General features: G+C 36.1%; 2 protein-coding genes, 2 long non-coding RNA genes and 11 other non-coding genes across 15 annotated transcripts; 14 read left to right on the top strand and 1 right to left on the bottom strand.

Annotated features, from left to right (window-relative positions):
• Positions 1-351: 351 nt before the first annotated feature.
• On the bottom strand, positions 352-2,415 carry LOC147535114 (Tetratricopeptide repeat (TPR)-like superfamily protein). The gene has a single exon (XM_086651278.1). It carries the CDS (start codon positions 2,184-2,186, stop codon positions 450-452), a length of 1,737 nt encoding a protein of 578 aa, XP_086507404.1. The 5' UTR covers positions 2,187-2,415; the 3' UTR covers positions 352-449.
• A 7,340-nt stretch (positions 2,416-9,755) lies between these two features.
• On the top strand, positions 9,756-13,287 carry LOC147535113 (methylsterol monooxygenase 1-1-like). Its single transcript, XM_086648424.1, has 5 exons — positions 9,756-10,430; positions 10,546-10,868; positions 12,297-12,444; positions 12,565-12,597; positions 12,973-13,287. Exons 1-5 carry the CDS (start codon positions 10,101-10,103, stop codon positions 13,036-13,038), a joined length of 900 nt encoding a protein of 299 aa, XP_086504550.1. The 5' UTR covers positions 9,756-10,100; the 3' UTR covers positions 13,039-13,287.
• An 844-nt stretch (positions 13,288-14,131) lies between these two features.
• Positions 14,132-19,478, top strand: LOC147535106 (uncharacterized). Its single transcript, XR_015228320.1, has 2 exons — positions 14,132-14,297; positions 19,149-19,478. It is a non-coding gene; the product is annotated as an uncharacterized LOC147535106 (long non-coding RNA).
• TRNAP-UGG (transfer RNA proline (anticodon UGG)) lies at positions 15,130-15,201 on the top strand. Its single transcript has one exon. It is a non-coding gene; the product is annotated as a tRNA-Pro (tRNA).
• TRNAP-UGG (transfer RNA proline (anticodon UGG)) lies at positions 15,696-15,767 on the top strand. Its single transcript has one exon. It is a non-coding gene; the product is annotated as a tRNA-Pro (tRNA).
• TRNAP-UGG (transfer RNA proline (anticodon UGG)) lies at positions 16,326-16,397 on the top strand. The gene has a single exon. It is a non-coding gene; the product is annotated as a tRNA-Pro (tRNA).
• On the top strand, positions 17,271-17,342 carry TRNAP-UGG (transfer RNA proline (anticodon UGG)). The gene has a single exon. It is a non-coding gene; the product is annotated as a tRNA-Pro (tRNA).
• Positions 17,707-17,778, top strand: TRNAP-UGG (transfer RNA proline (anticodon UGG)). The gene has a single exon. It is a non-coding gene; the product is annotated as a tRNA-Pro (tRNA).
• TRNAP-CGG (transfer RNA proline (anticodon CGG)) lies at positions 18,529-18,600 on the top strand. Its single transcript has one exon. It is a non-coding gene; the product is annotated as a tRNA-Pro (tRNA).
• Positions 19,479-20,179: 701 nt separating the features above from the next.
• LOC147535100 (uncharacterized) lies at positions 20,180-26,209 on the top strand. Its single transcript, XR_015227423.1, has 2 exons — positions 20,180-20,373; positions 25,844-26,209. It is a non-coding gene; the product is annotated as an uncharacterized LOC147535100 (long non-coding RNA).
• On the top strand, positions 22,061-22,132 carry TRNAP-UGG (transfer RNA proline (anticodon UGG)). Its single transcript has one exon. It is a non-coding gene; the product is annotated as a tRNA-Pro (tRNA).
• On the top strand, positions 22,674-22,745 carry TRNAP-UGG (transfer RNA proline (anticodon UGG)). The gene has a single exon. It is a non-coding gene; the product is annotated as a tRNA-Pro (tRNA).
• On the top strand, positions 23,097-23,168 carry TRNAP-UGG (transfer RNA proline (anticodon UGG)). Its single transcript has one exon. It is a non-coding gene; the product is annotated as a tRNA-Pro (tRNA).
• On the top strand, positions 23,550-23,621 carry TRNAP-UGG (transfer RNA proline (anticodon UGG)). Its single transcript has one exon. It is a non-coding gene; the product is annotated as a tRNA-Pro (tRNA).
• TRNAP-UGG (transfer RNA proline (anticodon UGG)) lies at positions 24,484-24,555 on the top strand. The gene has a single exon. It is a non-coding gene; the product is annotated as a tRNA-Pro (tRNA).
• Positions 26,210-27,481: the final 1,272 nt, after the last annotated feature.

The raw sequence follows: 27,481 nt of genomic DNA, 5'->3' as shown, positions 1-27,481 counted from the left end.
CTTATATTTCTATGAATCTAAAAATAAGAAGCTGTGAAGCTAATTCTAGCAAGGCGGTGACATATTTCTTTCGACGACGAGATAGTAAGATAGTAACACATGGTATTTTCACACTCTTGTCTTGTTTAAAGGCAATAGCTTGGGCCCGAACTCGTTATTACATAGACTTGAACCCATAATCTCTTCACTATCAAGGAAAACTCTTCTTTTACTGGTCTATTTGAAAACGAATAAACTATTGTTTCATTTAGCATCGCTGTGAGTCTTTACTTCTTTTAAGTACTCGAACTTTGCTTCTAGACTGTAATTTTTGATATAAAGCAAAATTTAAGGAGAAGATCTAGATATTCATTTAGGTAATATCAGTTTTTTATTTTAATTTTCAAAATAAAATTATTTTTTATTCACAAAAATAACACTTAAACTCAGCCTAACTTGGAAGAATTCTTTCAAGTTGATTCCATCCAGCTACACCCAGGTATCTTATTCAATTTTTTCTCCTCCATCATTATTCTCAATTTCTTAGCATCATCCCATCTCTCAACTGAGGCATAAATGTTAGCTAAAAGAGAATAATACCCACTTGTTTCAGGCTCCAATTCAATACATTTTCTAGCTGCAATTTCTCCGAGTTCGACGTTACAATGAACTCTACAAGCAAGAAGTAAAGCACCCCAAACTCCGGCATGAGGTTTCATTGGCATACTCTTTATAAGTCCGTAAGCCTCTTCCAACTGTCCGGCCCGCCCAAGAAGATCCACCATAATCCCGTAATGATCCGATGAAGGAACAACTCCATGGTCAATTGTCATTGAGTTGAAGCATCGATAACCTTCTTCGACTAAACCAGAATGGTTATAAGCTGTTAATATCGCCGTGAAAGTAACTTCATTTGGACAGATTTTAGCACCTAACATCTCTCTAAACAGCTTAATCGCATCAAGAGCTTTCCCATTTATCCCAAATCCTAAAATCATTGCACTATATGAAACTACATCCTTTCTTCTCAAGCCCTTAAACAACTCAAAAGCCTTTTCGACAGAACCAGATTTTGCAAACAAGTCAATTAAAGAAGTAGCTAAATGATCATCTAATTCGATCCCGATTTTACCCATATATGATTCAATCCATAATCCAAATCTTAAGTCGCCTAACTGAGAACAAGCAGAGATAACACTAGCAAGAGTCATTGCATCAGGCTGTACATTCATGTTCGGTTTTCGCATCTTATTAAACAGTTGAATAGCTTCTTTAGGTTGGCTGTTTTGAGCATAACAAGAAATCATGGCATTCCATGAGAGCAAATCTTTGTCTTCCAACTGATCAAAAAGTTGACGGGCCGAATCAACTTCACCACATTTAGAGTACCCCGAGATCATCATAATCCAAGAAACTATACTTTTTTGTGGCATTTTGTTGAACAATCTTCTCCCCGCTTTTATATCCCCACAATCAACAAACCCACTAATCATTGAATTCCAAGAAGCAGAATTTCTCTCCGGCATTTGTTCAAACAAAGAACTTGCCTCCCTCATGTCCCCTACTTTCGCGTACCCTGAAATCATCGAATTCCAAGACACAACATCCTTCATGGGAATGTCATAAAAAACATTTCTTGCTTCTTTTAGCTTCCCAGATTTCAAATACCCATACAGAATTGAATTCCACGAAACAACATTTCGTTCAGGCATTTCATCAAACACTTTACGAGCTTTTTCAAGACTACCCAATTTTGAGTAAAAATCAACAAGAGAAGTCTGAACATAAATATCAGAATCAAACCCATACTTAAAAACCTGAGAATGAATTGCTATACCCACAATTTTTTCTGATATCTTAGCACATGACTTAAGAGCAGCTGATACAGAAAACGTACTCGGCCGAGAACCAACACGGTGCATTCGAATATAATAAGCAATCGCTTCTTTGAATCGACCATGCTGAGAGAAGTAGCGAATTATGGAAGACCATAAGAAGATATCTGGGTGAGACAAATGATCGAACAGTTGTTGAGCATAAAGAGAGCTGATTGGAAATGGGTCTCTGAGAGAAGAATGAAGAATTTGATGAAGTAAATCAGGTTCAAAGTGATTAAGAGCGTTGATTAGAAGTTGAGCATGAATTTGTTTGATTTGGTTAATAGTTACAGATCTCTTCAACAAGGATCTAAGTTTGGAAAAAAGCATTAGGTCGTTAAAACCGTTAATTGATAGTGGACTTTCAACTGGTCCACTTTATTAAACCAGCCATGATTTATGAGGGGGAGTTAATTTTATGGGCACTTACTAATCCCAACTCCCTATCTTGTTTATTTTTAACTTTCAAATCCCTTGTGCCCTATTACTTTTTTTTTTTTTTTTTTGTTGAAAGATAGGGAGAACAAAAATACATAGAGAAGTTAGATATTATAAGCTTTAAGAGTGAACAATGAAACTCCTAAAGAAATTGAAAACTTTTAGACCGTTGGAGGAAAGTAGGGAAAGTTAAAAGAATCTAAAACAGGACATTTTCATAGGTGATGATTGAACACATAAAGATGCGATTTAGGTGAATTGAAACAATGTCAAATAATATAAAATCTAATGTTGTGTGATTAGACCTTCACGGATACATTTTCAATTAGAAGTGATCATAGGGCATGTAAGGTGGTGGACCCATAATCGGAATCGAACAATGGGCCATGAGATCTCCTTCATCTGTATGGTGTTTGGTGGACTCCATTCCACGTTGCCCTCAATGGAGTATTGGAGTTGAACTAAAAGATCCCGTAATGAGGTTGTACTACTAAGATACCACTTTGGCAGCCACCTACTTGGAGTAAAATGGTACTTTCACTTATAACTAGCAAAAGAGTCAACACTTGGTTTATCGTGCTGACATAAACTTTAAAATTCTAGAAGTTTCAGGTCTCATTTCTAGAGAAGATGAAATTCAAATAGAAAAAAAGAACTAAAAAAATAAAAATGATAGAAAATGCTAAAATATACACAAAATGGGGATTTTCAATAGCGAAGAAGATGCGGTCGGCCTCTATTAATCGGGTGACTTAAAAAGATTAGAAGATAGACTGATGGAGTAAACAACATCGACATCTCTTCGCGAAAAATAACATTATTGAAAATAAGATGGACCCAACACTTCAGATTTAGAAGATATTAATTTAATTATACAAAAATAATGTCCAGGAATTACTAATTTAATGATGGTATAGTACTAAAATATTACATGTAACATGGTGTATGGTGTAGGTCACTAAAAATAAAAATCATGTAAGGTTTTTTTTCTTTTTTTTTGTTGAAAGAAAATCATGTAAGGTTATTACGTACAGTTTAAATTAGTTTTATCCAATAATTATTTTGGGTCCAAAATTCTAGGAAAATGATATAGTAATGGAAGTCTTTGTGCAAAATTGGGAGAGAATCTCAAATCGATGAATGAAGTTGGTTTGTCAACCTTCTCTTGATTTTTTCAACAAAAAAAAACCTTCTCTTGATTTGTTTCTTAAAATAAGAAAAAATTTCGACGGTTGATTTAGAATTTTCTTCCTAATTTATTTAGGGTTTCTTTCTTTATCACTAGTGCAAATTCTAAGTGGACTAGTTTGAGCTTTTGTGAATACATTTTCATTTATCAAGATTTCTTTTATTGTTAAAAGAATATCAATCAAGATCTTCGAACATACTTCGTATCAACTTATTTTTCAGAAAAATAAAATGAACTCAAACATATTTTTAAAACAGGAAATTGGGCCGGAGGCCCAATTTCTAGTATTTTTTTGTTAAAAAGACAACTCATCTTTTTAACTAGCTAGGCCCCAAGTAAGTTATAAAAATAGGCTTCAAGGACATTTTTAAAGGCACCAACTTTTTAAGAGTCAAAAATACCCTTCATTCAATTAGAAATACCTAGTAATAATCTAACTAATAAATCAGGAATTTGAGTTTTCTCATGACCGAACCGAGTTGGATGGTCGACGCCGATTAAAATTTCTGGGGTTTGAATCGATTTTGGTTATAAGATAGGTTGATGTTTTTAGGTTTTGGTGATTTAATCTATTTGCTTGTTGTTTGAAGAGGCTTTTAAGGGGTTTGATTTAGTTTTTGGTTCTAAATTCTAGAGAGAGAAAGTTTTATATACTTTAAATGGAAGGAAAAATTGATAGTGTTTCAAGGTATAATTCAACTTCTTCATTGCTTTATTTTCATTGAGTTATGAATGATGGATGACAATTTGTTAGTTTTGATATTTATGTTCAAACTTATTTGTTGGATTTATATGGAAGTTGTGAAAGTATAGTTGATGCAAGCAATGTGTTTGATAAAATGCTTGAAAGAGATGTTGTTGCTTGGAATGCAACGTTTGTTGGTTATACAAGACTTAGATTGGTTGAAATAGCTATAAAGTTGTTAGATGAAATGCCTATGAGAAATATATTTTCTTGAACAATCATAATTGGTATTTATGTTCAAATTGAGAATTTCATGAAAGCTTTGGAAGTTTTTCGAAGAAATGTAAAGTGATGGTGCTAGAGCTTATAAAATGACTATTATGAATTTGTAGGGGTTTTAGCTAGTTTTTCGATACAACATTCTATTAGACAAAATATAATAATTTGTAACAAATTTCATGTTAAATCAATTCAAAAACTAATTTGCAAACCATTTGCATGACACTGCAAGGTGTTTGCAAGGCTCTGCAAGGTATTTGCAAAGCTTTGCAAGGCTCTGCAAGGTGTTTGCAAGGCTCTGGAAGGTATTTGCAAAGCTTTGCAAGGCTCTGCAAGGTGTTCGCAAGGTTGTGCAAGGTATTTGCAAAAGTCATGCAGGGTGTTCGCAAGGCTCTGCAAAGTTTTTGCAAGGCTCTGCAAGGTGTTCGCAAGGTTCTGCAATTTGTTTGCAAGGCTATCCAAGGTGTTTGCAAAAACCATGTAAGGTGTTTGCAAGGCTCTGCAAGGTGTTTGCAAGGCTTTGCAAGGCAGTGCAAGGTGTTTGCAAAGCAGTGCAAGGTGTTTGCAAGGTATTTTCTTAGACTAGGGTTAGGTTGGTCTTTTTACTGAAATTGAAAATTACATAATTGCCATCAGGGAGGTGAAGCCTGAAAAACTTTGATGAATCCTTTTTAACCAAAGTCATAATTTCTTAGGGAGTTTTGGCCAAATTCCCCTTTTTAAAACAATGAACATTATTCCCACTATAGGCATCCTTATCTAACCTCACAACCAGATCATTATTCCTTCGTTTTGTATATTATTCGAAATGTGTCCTTCTACATATATAAATTTCCCCCACGGTAACACGCCGAATTTATGATAAGTAGTTATTCGAGCCCTCCTCCATTAGCTTGGCCATACTCCCATGATAATGAGTTCTCCTTTTATCATTCGATTTAGAAACAACTCCATTGAAATTATCAACTTTGTAAGAAAGGAAAAGGGATAGACCATAATACGTATCATCAATCTTTGATCACGCATGACCTCTAAAGTTGCACTATCTATTTCTCTTTGACCCCACTATCCTATCAATGTCTTTTTAATTGTCACTGATTTAGTGTTGACGTCTCTTGACCCCAAAAAACCATTTGTAGAACTATAAGTAATATCTCCCACAAAATATAGGGATTATAGAGAGATAACTCTTTTACTGGTATAATAAACATACTTTTGATGTACATATATCAACCCTGAGTTTGATTCTTGACCTACTTATAAAAAGACAATATATGTTACAACGTACATGGTAGGTCGTAGTCCTAGACATTTAGGACATAATAATTTCAATCATATTTTGAGACATTGGTTGTAGCTGTAGATATTCAGGGGGATGATACAATCTCCATTATATTTTGAGACATTGGTTGTAGCTGTAGATATTCAGGGGGATGATACAACCTCCATTATATTTTGAGATTGAAGGATGTGAAGCTCATCATTGTCATGAGATTTTCATCATTGAAAAACTTCCTGGATTCTTTTGACCCACTCAATACACATTGAAAGACATGCGGGTCCATTATTTTTCAGGCTCAAGGCCGTGAGATACTTTTCCAAAATGTTTTTAACACAATGCATATGAGATATGACTACTTGCATGAGGGCCTGTAATAAAACAAAGAGCAAATTCGGTTCAATTTTGCCTGTTGTCTTGCATAACGCCGATCAATTTAGTGTTCATGTGGCGGTTGTACCTATAGGCTATATCATCATTGAGAAACTATGATGCCCTTCACCACCTAGTCCAAGGATCTTATTTCTCATTTTGCATTAGATGTGTTATATTATAAATATGTATATGTATTCCCGACTTTTGACCTAATGACTGAATTCATTAAGAATTCCAAAAATAAAACCACATCAACAAATGAAGCACCGAGTACATATATTTTGTAAATGCCCTAGCTTACGACTATTAGTAAAAGGGAAAAATTAGTTCATAAATAAATTTTTATAACATGCCGAACTATCTAGGATGATGAAGCTCAATTTTTCTCTTAAACTCTCATTAGTCTGCCTAAATCAGTCATAATTCTATTGATTAAAACGGCAAAAGCAAAATATCACATTTGAATTCTATTGATATTTTTGTTGTTGAAAGTATGAATTGATTGAACTATCTATATCAAAAGCTACTAATATTGCTCAAGAGTAGTTAGATGTTATATAGAAACAATGGTTATTAGAATTTTGGAATGTAGCTTATTTCAATAGAGATTCCATGAATTCCCAATGACTAGCTATCTCTGGTCTCATCTACCCTAATAGACAAAATGTTAGTAAGTGACAGTGAGGTGTGACCAGATGGACTTTTGGCACTATATATTTTGGTGGCGGTTTTTGGTAAAACCTATCACGTGCTTAGTGACTCTTCCAATTGACAAAATTAATCACCAATTTTAATACTTCTTCTATCTTTTATCCCAAGTATAATTTCTAATTTAAGGGATTCACTTTTTCCTTTAAATCTAGATCACATCACCTATACCTACTATCAAAATCTTAAAATAGTGTCTTGATGGATCACTACTATTTTTTCCCCGAGAATATACTTTTTATATTTCATTTGTTTAGTGGTTATTGTCTACGAAATAATACACCAACAACTCTTGTGTGTGCCACCAGTTGAATTAGGTGAACGTTTTACTTCGAATTTAACTGGAGATTTGAAAGAGTTAGGAATAACGTCACGATATCGACTTTTTCAGTTAGACTAAAACTAAGGTGAGTTCAAAAAAACTCGCTGCAATGCATAAAACACATCATTTGAATTCGTAATTTTCCTTTATAGTGCAACCACACTGAGTAGTCTAAATCTAATTGTTGTCATTTTTGAATATGAACACATCCAATTATGCGAAATTTGTTTGAAAGTGACGTTACAGAATCTCCTATGCAATACTCAAATCTACAAATTTCTAACTTCTAAGTACCACTTAAAATTATTGCAAAAATAAATTTTGGCCTTCAAATGGTGTGACAACATTCAATTCTAATATGACTCAAGAAAAAAACTTAATATCCAAATCTCTTTTGAGTACCTCGATTGTCCTAATCAATATCTTTTTATACTAAAAAAAAACATTCACATCTAGAAAATGTCACCCAAGTGAATTTTAAGTTTTAAATATCGTATTGGAAATGTCTTTTAGTGAGACTCCCCATATGGAAAGATGCTACCCAAAAGAATGGGCCAAAAGCCTTGCAAAGCTACATAGGTACAATCTCTTGTCGACTCATATATTTCTTTTTATTTAGTGTAGCTCCCCGGTCTCGACAGATCTGTCCCACCCCTAAGACACTAAAAATACCGAGATGAAAATTTATTTAGGTCCAAAAGCCAAAAGCCAAAAGGCAAGCATGATCAAAAGCCCGATATAATAAGAGTGTGGGACCCCATCGGCCATCACCTACATGATCTGCACCCGTCTCTTCTGATTCGTCTTTCTGATCGTCGTCCTAAATGGTGTCATCTAGAAAATGGAGTCTTAATTAAAACTTGACATATGAGATTCAAGCATTTCTTTCTGAGCTTTGCTTTTGAGATACTCTTAGTAATTCAAATATTCATTCTTTCAGACTACAGGGAAGAGTTACATGATAATATCCAGATAATGGACATAACAACTTCTTTCCTGCGCCAAAGACAGTTGGTTGGAGTGGTCGAAAGCTTCGTTCTACCTCATGATTATAGGTTCCGTACCTTGCAGCTCCCCTAGAACCTCTTCCATTATGGAAATTCCAAAGGAATTCTTTCTTCCACACTAGCTACTACTATTCATGGGAGTTAAGAATTTTGTTTGGATCAACTCTAATCTTAGTTGTTTACGATTCTTGTGGTGGTAGTCACCCTAAAAAATTTTCAACAAAAATAAAAGAGTCACCCTAAAAATGAGTGGTACAAGATTAAGGCCGCGGCTTTGGGGAATAAACAAAATTCTCTGGGGAATAAAGACTTTTCTTAAAACTAGTCAAATAAGATTGACTTTTATGTTTGTTTTTTATTGCTAAGGGGCTTCTAATTTTAGAAGATGTTATAAAAAAAGGCTCCTTCATCTCATCACCTCTCTCTACCACCTCATCTTCTCGCCACCTCATCATCTTCTCCGGCGAAGGTCGCCGGCCGATCAATTTTCCGGCCGGCGACCTTCAAACATTAAAAAAAAAAAAAAACTTTTTTTTCCCTCTCTTCCTCTCTCTCTCTCTAACAGTCCGGCGAAGGGAGACCTTCGCCGGAGGTCCGGTCTGTCCATGAATAGACCAGATCCGGTAAAGAGCATACCCTTCTGTTCTTTCTTATCAGTAGACAGACGATCCAACCCGAAACCAAGTAATTGAGTAGATCATCTCAAGTCAGTTGGCCTGTTCAACTCGGAATGCTCCCACATTATTATTCCATCTGAGACGCATCAGCATCCTTCTCTCTCATTACGGCATACCTATAAAGCTTCTCATTAAACATCACTTGAGGGTCTTTTTCTTTGATAAAACCATTATCATCATAAGAATCCTTCAAGAACACAACCAATTCATCTTTGTACCAGCCAAATAGAACGTTCGTGGTTGCTTTAAAAGCATCTGGTAAGTATGTTTAGTGAGAGAAAGTTCTTCTTTAAACTCTACAATATGATGTATAGATGCTCTCTTCTCCAATGTCAAACTCAAAAACTCATGTAATACTCCAACTCTATACTTCTCAGCTTCTAAAGACCAAAGCTTTAATTCAGAACCATCTGAATATGGAGAAACAAGTGGAAGGGTATTAATTAAATTGAGTTTTCTCTCATCATCTTCATCTAAACTACTAACAGCTAATGAAGAATCCCAATTAACAAGTTCAAGAATTCAAAGATTTCCCATGGACAGACCGGATCTGGTCTGTCCATGAACAGACCGGATCTGGTCTGTCCATGAACAGACCAGACCTCCGGCGAAGGTCTCTCTTCGCCGGAGTGTGAGAGAGAGAGAGAGAGAGGAAGAGAGAAAAAAAAAAAATTGTTTGAATGTCGCCGGCCGGAAAATTGGCCGGCCGGCGACCTTCGCCGGAGAAGATGATGAGGTGGCGAGAAGATGAAGTGGCAGAGAGACCAGATGAGATGGAGGAGAACTTTCAAAAAATCTATTTAGTATTCCCCATAAAAATTTATTCCCCGGAGAATTTTCAAAAAAATCTGGATTCCCTCGAGAATTTATTCCCGAGAGAATTTTCTTTATTCCCCAAAGCCGCGGCCAAGATTAATTGTCATTCACTAATATCAAATACGTGTGTGTGGTTCAACTAACACGAGGAGTTTACTTGTTAATTGACTTGCTGAAATACATTATCATAAATAATCACACTCTAATAGTGGGATTAGGCGCTTAGGAAAAATCGGTTTAAATATCACGACAGAAACCAAGTTCTTCCACTTTGACAGCCTGTTTTAATGGAAGTTTAGTGTTTCTTCTCTCTCTCTTTCCCAGTTATTATATCCGACCATTTCCATCCATTTAAAACCCTAATTCTCCATTCCCCCCCCCCCCCCTCTTCTGATCTCGATCTTTAGTTTGCGTTTTTGATTTTACATCATCTTCGCTAATCTGAAACAAAAAGATCGAGATCCTAAAAATGTTGCCCTACCAATCTTTACAAGAAGCAGAATTAGCTTTAGGAAGAGAATTAACATTTGCAGAAACGATTTGGTTCAATTATTCTGCTAATAAATCAGATTATTTTCTATTTTGTCATAATATTCTCTTCTTATTCTGCATTTTCTCTTTAGTTCCTCTTCCATTAGTTTTCATGGAGCTTAAAAAACCCAAAGTTATTGATAAATATAAGATTCAACCTAAAGTTAAGATCCCTTCTCAAGGAATCCTTAAATGCTATAAAGATGTTTTGAGGTCGTTTATTCTTGTCATTGGCCCTCTTCAGCTTGTTTCTTATCCAAGTATTGAGGTATGATTCTATCAATGTTTGGGTAATTTAGGGTTCCTTTCAATTCTTATTTGTTTGTATTTTGATGGGGTAATTGTATTAAAGTTGTAATTTTTATTTGGTTTTTGTTGTTTAGATGATTGGAATTAGGACTGGATTGCCATTACCATCAGGTTGGGAGATAGTTATGCAGTTGCTTGTGTATTTTATAGTTGAGGACTACACGAATTATTGGATCCATAGGTTCTTGCATTGTAAATGGGGGTATGACAATATTCATAGTGTTCATCATGAATATCCAGCACCAATTGGATTTGCAGCTCCTTATGCTCATTGGGCTGAGGTCTTAATTCTCGGCATTCCGTCTTTTCTTGGACCTGCAATGGTTCCTGGCCATATGATTACATTCTGGCTTTGGATTGGATTAAGACAGATCGAGGCTATCGAGACACACAGTGGGTATGTTTCAATTGAACTAATTAACATATTAGTATTTGCTTTCCTGTTTTAATTTTGTATTTGTTTATATTCTGTGGTTCTTAAATTAGATCTGTATGAGATAAGATGCCTTTAAGTATATTAGGGCAATTAAGAGAGTTTGAAGCAAAAAAAAGAAGAACAGATTTTTAGAAGTTTTTGCATTTAGATGTCATGTCATTGTAGCGAGGAATTGATGGTGTTTACTGTTTTGGGTGATAGGGGTTCTTCAGATCAAAGTAAGACATGTTTGCTAGTAAAGGGGTTCTTGAGTAAAATATTTTGCTTCCCTGATAGAATTGCCACCTTCGATATTTAGCCAGCGAGATAAGAAACCACCAATTCACCGTAAACTATCTGTTATCTTCTAAACTGGTCAATTAGATAGAAGCTTCTCTCCTCTTGAAGATTGTGTTTCACATGATACATTTAGGAACTTAATGGATTTTGTTTCATGACTAAAGTCTATTATAAGCTGACCAGCTCCAATTTGCTGTCTTTAGGCTTTATGCACCCGACTTTCAGTTTCCTGAATCCATTAACCAAAACGGAAGAATGATAATGACGATGACGTCTGGGTTCTGAATTTTATTCTTCTAATAAATGCATGACGTTTGTTTCTTTGTTTATTTATGTGAATTAGCTTGGTATACCTTGAGGGCTGTAATATTGCATTAGATGTTCCCTTCATAAATATAGGATCAAATTGAAAAAGAATTTCCTTGCTGGAATTCTACCTATTTCTTCACAATAATCGATTTATTTCCCGTTGGTTATTGTCTATATCTTACCCTGACTTGTTGTATCAATTAGAGGAGCGCTTCTAGCCCATTAGTTTGACTTTCTTATAGTCTAGGCCGTGTTTTCTGTTGAGCATACAAGTTTAGATCTATCTACGTGAAACCATTTACAATCCTGGTTACTCGTTTAGACTTCCAGGGATGTATTAACTTGTAACAAACAAAGTATCTTTAAGCTACAATCATCAATCTTTATCATCCATAATAGGTATTCCTTATACTAGGCTTGTGTAATATTTGTTGATACATAATAGCCGAAAGGAAGTACAACACAATTCTGATTTCACGCTTATTTCAAATTCATCTTGATAGCATCTTACTTTTTGGTTATTCATTCCATGGCCATGTTGTTACTGTCTTTCTTAATAAGACAATAACTTGCCCTTTATCCTGGCTGGTTTTACTACTATTGTCTCCAAAAAGAAGAAATTCCTCCTGTAACCTTTACATTCGGTGCACAAAAGTACTTCTTTTAGGGTTTAGGGTTCCCCCTCTTGCCCAAATTCCTCATCTCCATCTTCATGATATTAGAGCTAGAGTTATGTTCCCTCCTAAATCAAATACCATATAATTATTTTACTAAATTGACCAAATTTTCACTGTTACCCAGATACGACTTCCCTTGGAGCCCAACAAAATACATACCATTTTATGGTGGTGCAGAGTACCATGATTACCATCATTACGTTGGAGGACAAAGCCACAGTAACTTCGCTTCAGTATTCACTTACTGTGATTACATATATGGAACTGACAAGGTTAGTCAACCACATTTTTTAACTCGCTCAAACAAAACTTTCTCTCGAACTATTCTAGGTTTAAGTTGTATTATTCATTATTCAATCATCCCATCATTGATAAGTTTTTATGTTTCACAGGGCTATCGCTACCAAAAGCAACACCTTGGAAAGGTAAACCTTTTATATAAGTTTCGCAAATAAAATTTATTGCATAAAATTTTGTTCAACTGTCTAAGGTGGGGAGTTATAGGAGTTGTGAGTCCTATGCTTTGCTCCACGGGTTGAACCTAAAAATTCACTACGAGTTCGATTGTTTTCCCCCACTATGCACGTGGAAGAACACGAGTCTGGTTATTTTGACGACCTCTTGGACTTGGTAGTTGGGTGTCTTGAGGTCACTCGACTCACAACCGATTACAATGACAAAAAAGAGGTCCAAGACATTATATTCTTGGTCATGAGATTTGTCTATTCGAGTCTGTTCCACAAATTCATAAGCGGGGTGTCTCTGTTATTTCTAACGACTTCCTGTGATCTTTTGATTAGTTGAAGGAGACATGGAGCAACAACGGGGAGCAAAATGGGAACGGAGTCAATTACAAATCTGAATAGCTCTAGATATTTATTGCCAATGTCAGCGATAAGCTGGTTCTTCTCGGAATACTTTCTCAATCTAGATCAAACTCTTAGTTTTCCAATTCGACAGCGTCCATTGTTATTACCATTGCATCATGCAGAAGGTTGCTTCTGCTTTTTGATCATTTTCTTTGTCTTTTGGAGGGGGAGGGGTTGGGGGTGTTTATGTTGTTGTGTCTCAGCTATGGACTTCAAGTCAGATATATGAAATTATGTCTTTCTATTTTGACTTTTGAGTAGTAAATTTGGAAATATGAACTGAAATCTTGGGTTAGAGATGGTGCATAAGTAAGACCAGAAACAAAACAAATATATAAACCATATACTAGTTTTCTTAGTTCAAAAGAAAAATATATACTAGTTTTCTTATCAAGCCTGTGCCCTTTTGAGTGTTTTTAATTAATGAAGGGACAATGTATGATGAAATCAATTGTCTTTTTATCCTTAATATAAAACAAATTCCAATTTATTTTTAAAAAAGAGAATTATATTTTCGAGCATATTCCAAGTACAAAAAGCAAGTAGTTCAACGAGAAAAAAAAAAAGTACAAAAAGCAAGCCTATTATGCTATAAGGTAGTAAAATAGCATATTCCATGTGCTCCCCCCCAAGTATTATTAAAAATTGATCTAGATCTGCAAACCAAGTGAATCTCAAACAAAAATCAAAAGTGGGTAACTGTTATTTATTTTGCTTTGGGTGATTGTATTGTAGCTGCGCTTGGGCAATGCAACACTGGATCAAAGATTTCCATAGCAAACTATTGTAACGAAGCACAAAAAAAGAATAATTGTCTTAGCACAAAACGTCGCACAGAAAAAGGATATCTGTCTTAGCACAAAACATCGCACAGGGTTTGGTAGAGGGACTGAGCCTTGCACTGGCATAGGCCCCAAGCTAAACCTGATAGTATGTCTCTCGACAGGCCAGGTCGGGCCAAAGTAATGCGGTCCGGTTAGACACCACTACTTTCTCAGTTTCTCTTGTGGATGAAATAAAATCTATCAAAACCAGGAGACAAAGTAATGCCCCACTAAAATGTTTTACCAAACATTCCCTTTGTAAAACCCTAAATCCCCTTTATCTAAACCCTACTTGGTAGGAAATATCTCCCATCTTCAATAGACCCTTCCCCCATCTTGCAGTGACATAAGAGGCACCATTATGATCAGCTGAATTGTCATTCAATTTCCATCTTTTTCCTTCTCTCTAAACTGGTAACGAATTCCAATCCGGTAATACTTCACTATTTATGAATCAAACTCATAAAGTCTGCATTTTTAATTCCTCTATACTTCCCCATCTGAATGAAACTTTTCTTATTTTCTATCTTATGAGAATATGAATATCTGGGTTTTTCATTTTGTATAAAATATTCTAAGTTGCAATAACTGAACATAATTATGCAATTAGATTCTTGTTATTTTAAAGCATTACCCTTCTTGTATTCAAATTCTTCTGATAAACTGATATTAATCAATTGAAGTTCCATTTTTAACTATTCCAATAACTTTAGGTTCACATGCTTTACTAATGAATCATATATATGCTTAAGATTAGGGGGGATGCCTATGTAAAAAATCAGTTTGAGGTCTATATAAGATGGATCAACCTTAATTTATGTATCTATTCGTTTTGTCGGGAATGTTTCGATCTATTTAGTACACTCACTTGTGGGTTTTTATGAAAATTTTTTAGCTTTAGGTTACCATTGGCAAATACTTGGACGTTTCATTTTATTGGTCCAAATCAAGCTAGTGATAGATTCTTCGAATTGAAAATACCCCAAATCGCATTGCTAGTTTTTATGGTTCAATATAATTAGTTTTTGGGAAACATAGGTATCTTGAGGAAGACAATCGGGTAACTCCCGTTTGACCTGATATGTATGGCAAGTCACATTATACATCAACTCAACTCAATTTTCATCTCCAAGAAATGTGTCACTGAAAGTTGGAACATTAGTTTAGGGCGGATCATGTGATAACTAACAGATTATTATGATGGTCTTGTCCATTCTAAGTTGGAATTATTCTACTCTTACTAGTTCAGAATTATTCATCAACCGGGCATTTGGTCTAGTGGTATGATTCTCGCTTTGGGTGCGAGAGGTCCCGAGTTCTATTCTCGGAATGCCCCTTAACCTTTTGTCTTCTAGGATGAGATTTTATCCACCTAGCAGCTTATGAGGTTATCTCTGACTGAGTCTATTTTTCATCTTAATGTAATAATATTATAACCAATCGGGCTCTCTTAAGAAAACCAGGTGTGGATCCATGGAATTTAGTCTGGTATTATTCTCGTGTTGGGTAAGTCAGTTCCTTAACTTATTTGTCTTGTGAGGTCTCACCTATTATAGTTTGGCTAGCCAAAAAATAGAGTCGGCTCGTCGAATTCAAGTCTGGAATTCAGATCAGTTTATGATTTCTATCTCTGAATGATACATTTTGGACCTGCATGCTTTACCTGGAACGAGCAACATATCAGATCCACTTGATTGGTGGCATTATTTTATACGTGTTGAGACTATGGATCTGGCTTTAGCACATTGGACATGCTGTGAGATGTTTAGATTTGGTTGACCACTTGACCTCATTGATTATACTTGAATTGTTCTGTTTTCAATACCAATTGGGCATTTGGTCTAGTGGTATGATTCTCGCTTTGGGTGCGAGAGGTCCCGAGTTCGATTCTCGGAATGCCCCTTTAGTTTTCATCTTTTAAGATGAGATCTTACCACTCTAGGAGGAGCTTATGTGTTTGTCTTGGGCTTATCTATTTTTCATCTCAATGTTACTAGATGGACCCTCTAAGAGAAACTTGGTCTGACCAGATCCATGGACTTCGGTCAGGTGGTGTTATTCTCACTGGAGCATGAGTTCCTTAACTTATTTGTCCGTTAGGATCTAGCATCTTCATAGTTTGTTTAGCAAAAAGCTCGAATTCTGTAATTGAATTCAAGACTAGATTCCAGATCAACTTATGCTTTCGTGTCTGAAATATACATTCAGATGAAAAGTAGGAGTAGACCAGACCCATTTGAGTTGGCTTTATTTTAGGAAATATTGTTGTTGACTTATTATAATGTGCTGAAACTGCGAATCTGATTTTAGCATCTTGGGTATGCATCATGAGAAGTTGAGATCTAAGAATATGCAATGAAGTATCATTTGACTTGAAATAACGAGTCAATAATGCGGGGTGTGCTACTGTTGACCTCTATCACGAATTATAATGAAGTATTTCTGTTTCCTCTACCAAGTGGGCATTTGGTCTAGTGGTATGATTCTCGCTTTGGGTGCGAGAGGTCCCGAGTTCGATTCTCGGAATGCCCCTTAAGATTTCATCTTTTAAGATGAGATCTAGCGAATATAATTTTTGGGTCTGTCTAGCAGTTTTTATGCATTATGTCTCTGACTTATGCATATTGTATATTTGTATCTAAATGTATAAATCAGTTGGTCAACAAAGAAAGCCAGGGTTTGATCAGATCCATTTGATGATTTGACCCAAACTCGGTCTAATTGGTTTCAAACTCGTTCATAGAATAAAACTTCTTTCTCCTATACAATTAAGTTCTTGTTATTTTAATGCATTACCATTGAATTCAAACTCGGTCTAATTGAATGGCAACTATAGAATTAAGTTCTTGTTATTTTCGGGGAATAGATATATGCTCGTGCGCGAACTCGCAGAGTGGGGAAATAAACTTCTTGCTCCTTAGCCCACGTGAAGTGTTGAGATCTGATTTCTGAGACGTGTTATATACTAGCGAGTAACGACAAACCCAGTGCTATGTGGGTTTCATTTAGAAAGTACTGTTTTCCTATTCTATTTTCTACAACAATTAGGATTTAGCTCTGGTGGTATGATTCTCATTTCTCGGATCACCCCTAACTTTTCATCTTTCAAAATGAAATCTTACCGATATAGTTTTACGTATACTTGTGTCCGTTTATCTTTTCTGTCAACTGTCGCTGTCATGTACTTCGCATCTGACCGTGTTCATCATTATAAACAATTGGTGAACTAAGAAAAGCAGGGTAAACTCCTCAGACTGTGTGCAATGGTCGAGGTTTAGGAATGTGTTTCTGCAAGTGACGGACCGATATGGCGATGTTTATGCAAATAAGTGTCATTTAATAGCATCTAGTCAATACTCAATGGTATATAATATGGTTATTGTTATCTTGTTTTCTATACCAATTGGGCATTTGGTCTAGTGGTATGATTCTCGCTTTGGGTGCGAGAGGTCCCGAGTTCGATTCTCGGAATGCCCCTAAAGGTTTTATCTTTTATGATGAGATCTCACTCGTAAGATGAGGTATTTGTATATCACTTCATGCATTTACTTTCCGACTTTCGTATTCTGCATCTGAATGCATTAGTCATTATGAACCGGTTCACCAAGAAAAACCTAGTTCATTCGACCCGTTGGAATTTTTTCTTCGAAAATAATTATGTACTTATTGACGACTGCGGAATAAACCTCTAGCTTCTTCGACTATGTTAAGGATGTTGAGATCCGAGTATATGTTTTCTGCAAGGGACAGATTGTTGTTTATGTGAACCTAATCAGCGGTATTTAATATGGTTGACCTTTACTACAAGGATAGTAAACCAATTTTGTTACCTATACCAATTGGGCATTTGGTCTAGTGGTATGATTCTCGCTTTGGGTGCGAGAGGTCCCGAGTTCGATTCTCGGAATGCCCCTTAACTTTTCCATCTTGTAAGATGATATCTCACCGATTGAGTTTGAAGTATTTGTCTATCAGCTTATGGAATCTGATTTTGATTTTCGTGTTTTGCATGCAAATGCATTAATTGTTACCCAAATAGTCCAAGCAGGGTCTCGTTAGGTTCATTTGATCCAAAAAAATATTTCATGTAGATAAATACTTGCTGCAAAGTGGGGAATAGACTTCCAGCTCCTTAGATTATGTTCAAACTGTTCACTGTTGAGATTTGAGAATATGTTTTCCAAGAGTAACAAATTGATGTTTATGTAACTGAGTTTCATTTACTTAAACCTAGTCAGTGGTATCTGATACGGTTGACCTTTTGCTCTGAAGGCATTGAATCAAGGGGGTTCACTTTAGCTCTCCGTTAAAAAGAGAGATGTGCCATTAGATCCAAGGCATTCCTACAGATAATAGCTTAGTGTAAAACTGGTGACTCTGTACTATTTTGCAAGTGGAGATATGGAACAAATCCAATCTGTGTGAAGCCGGTGTTGCAGTCTAATATTTTTGTCCTTGTTATTTGACTTCGATATGATATGAAAACTTATGTATGGTTCATATACTAGTGCTCGGGTGATAAATAAATGTCTAGCTATAGATACCAATTGGATACATTGAGAATGCGTTTCCTACTTTGACAAACTTATATTTATGTGGTTCATATACTAGTGCTCGGGTAATACTAGTTGTTATGTACTTCTGCTGCTTTTAAGCATCAAAAGGGCATTTGGTCTAGTGGTATGATTCTCGCTTCGGGTGCGAGAGGTCCCGAGTTCGATTCCCGGAATGCCCCTCAATTCTTTTTTATAAGATAACATCATTCTCATCCAAAATGTGAGTGCATCAATATGGGTGTTATTTTCATACTCGCAAGTTCAAGTTGCACATTCACAAGGCTTTGTTTAGGTATGTTGTTATTTGTTTGTCTTTCTTTTTAAAATATCTTTAATTGTGTTCATTTATAATTCTACAAGTGTAAGCACCATTTATAAGTTTCTGCAATTGAATTTATCGATTTTTTTTTGGCATGAAGATCAAAGTTTTGTTCAACTAACTGTATAAGGTGAGGAGTTCGATTGGAGTTGTTGTTTCTATGTCTTCACATATCAACTTTGAAGAGCCGAAGTCCTGTTTATTGTGTTAGCTAGTAGATGAGAGAATTTGGACTTTATAGGTACTTGTATTTGTCTGTAAGCTCTAATGGGGCTGAATTGATCTAGTTATAACTATAAGTTGTCAAGTTGATTTCATTAGGTTTTTTTATGCCTCCTATTCTGTTTTTGGGATCTCAAGCTGTTATTTTCTCTGTATTTCTAACGACTTCGTGTGATCCTTGATTAGTTCAGGGAATATGGAGCAACAATGGCTGATGGGGTGCAAAAATAGGGCGGAGTCCATTACAAATCTGAGTAGGTGGTGATGTTTCTATGTCAATTTTGGTGATAGGCTGTCTGCCCAATGTGGTTCTCTTGATCATCAGACTACTGGTTTCAGATTTTGACAGCGTCCATTGTATCGTGGAGGATGTTTCTTATTTATTCCATTTTTCTGTGCCTCTTCCTGGAAGGAAGAAAGTGACTTCAAAACAAATATATGGAGTGAAAAATTATGGCTTTTGACTTTCACTTTGAGAGTAGTAAATTTGGAAATATAAAATTTGGGTTGTTTGAACTTCAGGCTTCAAGATTGTCAACCAGGGGAAGCCAAGGTTTTAGTCAATAATAGGGCAAGAAAAATATGTTTTTCTCCCTTCTCCTTTGATTTTGATACACTTTTATTTATCTTGTCCACGAGGGACTAATCATCTATAATCAGAACGATAAGGAGATGGTGAGACGTTTGTTCTAGTCGTCAACTCAATCTGCTAAATCAATATGTTTTGTTACTATCAAATTAGTGTGGACTCGTATAAGGAGAGACCTATATATGAAATGTATCACTTCTAAGGCATTTGACGGTATTGCACAAGTTATGTCTTGCCTCGTCACCTTATAATGTATTTGGATAACTGAATATAACATAATGTGTTGGACAAGAAACTCTCAATGGCATTGGCATACAAGCACAAGTGAGCTGGTAAAGTAGACTAGTAAAGAGAACTGACCGTCGTTACATGGGCATGGATACGTTTTTTTTTTTTTTGTTGTTGTACTGCTACGTGCAATTTTATTTTTACAATTGCAACATTATGAAGAGAATAAATCAAGCGTACACAAACGAAAATATAATGCTAGAGACTCACCCAGTGTAGTTGAACAAAAGACTAACCTTAGCCCCTGAAACTGTGAAGATGGATTAAGGGGACACCCAAAATTCTTAAAAGGAGCTACAGATGTCGAAGGAAGAGAAAAAGTAGACCCATGAACAAAAGTGGAACTAGTTAAAATGTATTACCAAACATTCTTTTGTAAAACTTATTCTTCCCCTACCCTAAACCTAAACCCTAGTATCTCTCTCATCTTTCGAACTCTTTCCCCCAATTTGAAGTGAAATTGCATTTAACAGGAGATATCGAAGGTTAAAAATACATGATCGGGTTTCTAGCTCCATCGTTTCCTCAAAACGGGTAAATTTAAGTTCTTTTTGTAAAAAGTCATAAGTTTTGCGATCCTTATTTAGGCTATAATTCCCATCTGAATTTTAGGTTTTTTTTTTATATATATATTTGATATGAAAGAGAATATAAATCTGGGTCTTTCATTTTGTATTATATATTTTGAGTTGCAATAATTGAATGGCAACTATACAAGTAAGTTCTTGTTATTTTAATGGCATTACCCTTGAATTCAAACTAGGTTCTCTTGTCTTCTGATATTTGATCAATTTGGAGTTTCATTTTTTAATTGTTGAGTAACTGTATACTCACATGCTTTACCTGGTATTGCGATTGATTTAGCAATTTATGCAACATTAATGGTGCCCTAATGAGCATATATGCACTCAATATGTTGGTGTAAGTCGGAATCGGTTCTGAGGTCTCTATAAGATCGAACAACCTTAATGTTTCATATTAATTCATTTCGTCCAGACATATTTGACCCATTAGTAAAATATGTTTATTATGACCTTTTTGTTGTGTCGGTTCATTCAAGCTAGTGATAGATTCTTTTAATTGAAAGTACCCCAAATTGGTCTGGTAGCTTTTCTTGATCCAAAATGCTAGTGGTTCAATCAGTAGTTCCTCGGAAACAGGGTATATCTCGAGGAAGGCATTAAAGGAACTCCTGTTTGAGCCGATATGTATGACAAGTCACATCATACATTATACATCAACTCAAGACTCAATTTTTATCCCCGAGAAATTGTGTCTTTGGAAATTGTAATATCAATACAAGGTCTATCTTGTGATGACTAATGTGGTTTAATGAGCTTCTTGTCCAATTACCGGATTCTCTACCGCACCTTGTGTGCCGCGTATCAATTCTCCCGTACCCTTTTAGCGTGGGTTCGTGACCCAATACTCCAAATTTGGCGTACCGGAATTTTCAGCCATAGTTAATCCAATATCTTTGTAAAATCTGTAAGCTTATCTATTTGAGTAGTTAACCACATGATTTTCTAGTTAACTAGTTAAAACTTTAAGTCCTATGGAGATAGAATGTGTCATAGTATGTTTAACTAATACATATGCACAATGGTTAAAAAAGCGATTTTACTCGATGCTGTTTTCTTTCACAATGTGAGGCGGTGCCTCGAGGCAGTAAAGAGGCGTAGTTTCAATATCATATATTTTAATATAGTTATAGTAATTAATTATATTTATAGTAGATTTTGTTGAATTTGTTTGTAGTACTACAAAAAACTAATTTTTCAATAGTAAAGTTAAAGTATATGAATGCTCCTGGTCACTTCTACCTTTTGACTAACTCTAGAAGTTAAAGTAAAACAAAGAAAGTCACTAACACACCGAGGCGTAAGTTCTGGTGGCCGGTACACCAATATTTTGCTTCGAGGCGTACGCCTCGATGTGCATCTTATGCGCCTTTTTAAACATTGTTAATATGCATCATAGAAAATATATATCATCTGTGAAAATAGCCCACAACGTACCGAAGCAGAATATAACGTACCGAAACAGAAAATAACATACCGAAACAGAAAATAACGTACCAAGGAGGTGTACCCCTAGCGTAACAGATAGTAATGTACATCGTACCGGAGCGAACCACATTCCAGGTAAAATTGTTCTTGTCCATTCTAAGTTGAATGATTCTATTGTTAATCTGTAAGTAGTTCAGGTTTATTCATCAACTGGGCATTTGGTCTAGTGGTATGATTCTCGCTTTGGGTGCGAGAGGTCCCGAGTTCGATTCTCGGAATGCCCCTAATGTATTCATCTTTTAGGATGAGATTTTATCCACCTAGCAGTTTATGATCCTATGTCCGGCTCATCTATTTTTCCTGTGAATGTATTAGAATTATTCATGGAATCTAGTAAGGTGATGTCATTCTCGCTTTGGGTGCCTGAGTTCCCTAACTTACGAGGTTTAAACCCAATATGGTTTGTCTAGCAAAAAAATAGGGTCGTCTGGCTGAATTCAGAATTGGAATTCAGATCAGTTTATGACTTCTCTCTCATAGATATACATTTTTGCACCTGCTTTCTATACCTAATACCTGGACCTAGGAATATATCTAATCCATTTGATTTTGGCATTATTTTATGAAATATTGTTATTACACATGTGCTGACACTGCAAATCTGCCTTTAGCACATTCAATATGCATAGCAAAATGCTAAGACTTGAATGTGCAACCAAGTATCATTTGACTTGTATTTACTAGTCAAATGTACAGGGTATGGTATGGTTGACTTCAACACTAATTATGGTGAAGTAGTTCTGACTTTGGAGTTCTATACCAATTGGGCATTTGGTCTAGTGGTATGATTCTCGCTTTGGGTGCGAGAGGTCCCGAGTTCGATTCTCGGAATGCCCCTCATTTTTTATCTTTTAAGATGAGATGTTACCAACATAGTTTTAGGGAGTTGTCTAGCAGTTTATGCTTTACGCCTCTAACTTATGTGTATTACTATTCAATTTATTAAATTGTGTGAACCAGTTGTTCAACTGAGAAAGGCACGGCTTGTTCATATCCATTTGAGACCTGGTATTCTTTTAAGGAATAGATATATACCTGTATATGGAGGGAGAAATGAACTTTCAGCTCATTAGACAGGATCACATGTTGAGATGTGAGATGTTTTTTGTACTTAAGTAGTCAATGGTAAATGATATGGTTGACCTCTAACACAATGATAGTTACCCTATTCTGTTTTCTACAGCAATTGGGCATTTGGTCTAGTGGTATGATTCTCGCTTTGGGTGCGAGAGGTCCCGAGTTCGATTCTCGGAATGCCCCCAACTTTTTCATATTTCATGATGACATGTCACCAATATAGTTTACGGTATTCGTGTATTGGTTTACCTATTCTGTCTCTGTCATGTAAATTGCATCTGACAGTTCATTATAAAACAATTGGTCAACTAAGAAAAACCGGGCTATATCAGATCCATTTATTTCATGACAGTATTTTTGGGAAATAGTTATGTAGTATGTAGATTTGAAAATAAACTCTAAACTGCTCGGACCAAGTGAAGTGTGGTCATGCGGAGTCTTAACAATGTGTTTTCTGCTAGTGACAAACCGATAAGGCGATGTTTGTGTAAATAAGTGACATCTAATAGTACCTAGTCAATGGTATATAATATGGTTGATGTTATCTTGTTTTTTATACCAATTGGGCATTTGGTCTAGTGGTATGATTCTCGCTTTGGGTGCGAGAGGTCCCGAGTTCGATTCTCGGAATGCCCCAAAATTTTCATCTTTTACGATGAGATCTTACCTATCTGGAGCTTGTGTGGTATGTCTGGCTTGGTCTTATCTATTTTTCATCTGAATGTGTTAATGTTATTAATTAATTGACCCTTCTAATATAAACTAGGTCTAGATCAGATACATGGACTTTGATGTGGTGGTGTTATTCTGGCTTTGAGTGAATCAGTTCCTTAACTTATACTTCTTATGAGATCTCAACTGTTGTAGTTTGTCTAGCAAAACGATTGAATTCTGCCTATGAATTCAGGAATTTGATTCGGATCATATTCCACCTGAATATCTTTACATGAAAGTAGGGTATTATCAGATCCATTTGATTCATGACATTATTCACGTGCTGAAATGTGAATCTGATTTTAGCTTCTCGTGCAGTGTGAAATGTAGAGATTTTTGAAAATATGCAACCAAGTAACATTGACTTATAATAACTAGTCCGTCATACTAGGTCTTCTATGGTTGACCTCTATCACTAATTACAGTGAAGTACTTCTGCTGTTTATACCAATTGGGCATTTGGTCTAGTGGTTTGATTCTCGCTTTTGCGAGAGGTCCCGAGTTCAATTTTCGGAATGCCCCTTGACTTTTCATCTTTTAAGGTGAGACCTCAGCAATATTTAGGTGTTTGTGTAGCAGCTTTTGAATTCTATTTTCTGACTTTACATTTTGCACCAGTTAATCAGCTTGTCATGTGAAGTGTAAACCAACTCGTCTTCTAAGAAAACTTGACATGCACAGGCTGGGAGATAATCTTTATTACCTAAACAATGCCTAAATTGTATATGATATGGTTGACTTTTAATATAATGATGGTACAACAATTATGATTTCTGTACCAGTTGGGCATTTGGTCTAGTGGTATGATTCTCGCTTTGGGTGCGAGAGGTCCCGAGTTCGATTCTCGGAATGCCCCTTAAGTTTCATCTTTTAAGATGTTATCTCAGCAATATAGTAGTTACATGGATTCTTTTCTGGCAGTTTGTGCATTATTTTGTGAAGTAGATACTCACTGTTATGGTAAGTGGGTAATAACCTTAACTCCTTAGAGCACATGAAAATGTCGAGATCTGACACGTATCTTTACAATCGATACAAACCAATGACTATGCAAATAAGTATCGTTTAGAAATACTTAGCTAGTGGTACATGACATGGTTGACTCTTACACAGTGATAGTAATCCAATTCTGTTTCCCACACCAATTGGGCATTTTGTCTAAGTGGTATGGTTATCGATATGGGTGCGAGAGGTTCCGACTCTGATTCTCCTAATGCCTCTAAGTTTTCATTTTTTAAGATGATTGGCGTTATAGCTCTGCATATATTGCATCTGAATGTTCTATTCAATACAAGCCTATGGTTCATCTAAGAAAGCCAGGCTTGATTAGATCGGTTTGATCCATGGCATTATTGTTAGGACATAGATGTATACTCTATGCAGAAGCAGAATGAACTTCCAGCTCACATGAAATGTCGAGATCAGAAACCTGTTCTACTGTTCTCTACAAGCGAAGAACCAAAATCTACGAGACTAGGAATACTAAGTTAATGGTCATTGTGGTCATAATATGGTTGACCTTTATCATAATTATAGTAATAGAGTTCTGTTTCCTATTCCAATTGGACATTTGGTCTAGTGGTATGATTCTCGCTTTGGGTGCGAGCGGTCCCGAGTTCGATTCTCGGATCGCCCCATTCTTTTTCATCTTTTAAGATGAATATCACCAATACAGTTTGAGGTATTTATGTAGCAGTTTATGCCTTCTGTTTCTAACTTTTATACTATTTTGCATCTGAATCAATCAATCAATCGATCAAAAATCCATAAACAAATTCTGAAATTCCCTATGGAAAATAAGGGTTCTGTTAAGTCCCTTCGATCCGTGGTATTTTTTTCTTGGGAAAATAGGTGCATACTTATTGCATACTTAGGAACAGGCTCTAAGTTCTAGCTCCATAGAGTAATTAAAAAATGTAAAGATTTGAGTGTGTCTTCCACAAGTGACAAACTGAGTTGTATACGATTTAGTATCATTTATTTCGACTTAATCTGTGGGATCTGATATGGTTGACCTCTATGTAATGATAGTAAACATTACTGCTTTGTATAAGGAAGGGGTTTTTGAGCTAATGATATTATTCTCTCTCTGGTTATGAATGGGTTATGGGTTTTTGAGCTAATGATATTATTCTATTTTCTAGCATGACAGAATTTACATCAAAGTTCTCAGAGGACATCCGGCATTGTTTCCGAACGGATTGAATCAGTTGGTTTCACTAAAGGGACGTGAAAAAGGGAGATATCAATCGACCTGTTTAATCCATGGCATTCGGCATTCCAACAGTAGATAACAATTCAGTGTAAAACTGGTCATAGATGGTTGCTGTATATTGTCTTTTAGAGTTCAATTTGCAGTGAATATATGGACGATTCTGTCTGCAGCCAGTATAGCTGTTTAGCGTCGTTGTTCACCTAGTTGTATGAAGTTATGTCAGAGCAGTTGTTTCTATGCTCTGATTCACATTGAATTGTAATTGCCGGAGTTATGAGTTCACTGGCTTTTGTTATGCTTTTGCTTCTGTTATTTGTTTCTCAAGCAGTTGAGTTCTCTGTTATTTCTGACTGAGTTCTTGCATTCTTTGATTAGTAAATTCTTTTGTTTTAAACCCAAAATCTGTAAATGTCACAAGTTGGTATCTGTTGTTTTTCAAAGCTATCACTTGCAACCAACTGGTCAATGTTTTGACAAGGTTTTCCATAGGTTGAGAAAGTATTTGGTAGCTCTCTGCTAGTGCAGTAGCGCAGGGCAAGGCACCCCTTGGTCTTAGCCATTAGGGCAAGAGAGTATTTGTTTTTCACCCTCTTCTAGTTTGGTGCCTTTTGTCGTGATACATTTACTTTCTTATTTCTCTCTGTGTATGGGTGAATAATCATCTATATAGTATTGCAAATGAGAGGGAAATAATGGGACGTTGGTTGCGGTCGTCAACCCTGTTGGATGTATGTATTAGTGGAAGGTCTTAAAAATTTCCATGGAAGACGGTGAAAACCAAAAAAAAAAAAATCAATCCAAACGCACCTAATCTCTCTTCTCTCTCTCTTCTCTGGCCACCGCCGGCCGGCTCTCTCTCTTGTCTCTCTATCTCTTTTCTCTTTTCTCTTCTCTCTCCTCTCCTTTATGTCTTCTTTCTCTCTCTCTATCTCTTCTCTGTATCTTTCTCTTCTCACTTTAAGTTTCGGCGAAGGGAATGGTCCCTCCGCCGGAACCCTTCGTCTGGAAAACCAGACGAAGGAGATCTGGAGTCCAGATCCAGACGAGTTTCTCCTGGATCTGGACTCCAGATCCAGGTGGCCTTCGCCTGGTTCTACCAGACGAGGGTTCCGCAAAGGGGACTCCTCTTCGCCGAAACTTCGAAAAGAAAAAGAGAAAAGATAGAGGAAAGAGAAGAATGAGATAGACAAAAGAGGAAAAGGAGAGAAGATAGAGGAAAGGGAGGGATGAAGAGAGAGAGAGAGAGAGAGAGAGAGAGAGAGAGAGAGAGGGGGAGGGAGATGGATGACCGGAGTTATTGTCGCCAGAAATAATGGCCTCCGGAGTTGATGTTGGGGAGAAAGAAGATGGTGGAAGAAGAAATGGGTAGTTTTTGGAAGAAACAAAAAAAAAATTCCACACAAAACTTATTGTCCCGAAAACTTCGCTTATTTTCCCAAAACATTGGCCTATTTTTTCTAGGAAGGTCGTTTAATTTTAATAATTTGAGATATATTTTTATTTCTTTTTAGGGGTTTATTTCCGATATATATTTATACTGATATTGAATTAATAGATCTAGCTAATA

The sequence above is a fragment of the Eschscholzia californica genome, unplaced genomic scaffold, assembly GCF_041429995.1.
Source record: "Eschscholzia californica isolate CP2 unplaced genomic scaffold, dmEscCali1.0.p SCAF_6, whole genome shotgun sequence".
Lineage (NCBI taxonomy): Eukaryota > Viridiplantae > Streptophyta > Magnoliopsida > Ranunculales > Papaveraceae > Eschscholzia > Eschscholzia californica.
Note: the sequence above shows the minus strand (reverse complement) of the source record. Positions and strands in the feature narration are given on the sequence as shown.

Coding starts and splice junctions, on each gene's coding strand:
- LOC147535114 (XM_086651278.1), bottom strand. CDS start 2,186: ATGCTTTTTTCCAAACTTAGATCCTTGTTGAAGAGATCTGTAACTATT.
- LOC147535113 (XM_086648424.1), top strand. CDS start 10,101: ATGTTGCCCTACCAATCTTTACAAGAAGCAGAATTAGCTTTAGGAAGA. Junction 10,431..10,545: donor TTTCTTATCCAAGTATTGAG/GTATGATTCTAT, acceptor TTTGTTGTTTAG/ATGATTGGAATTAGGACTGG. Junction 12,598..12,972: donor AAAAGCAACACCTTGGAAAG/GTAAACCTTTTA, acceptor TCTTTTGATTAG/TTGAAGGAGACATGGAGCAA.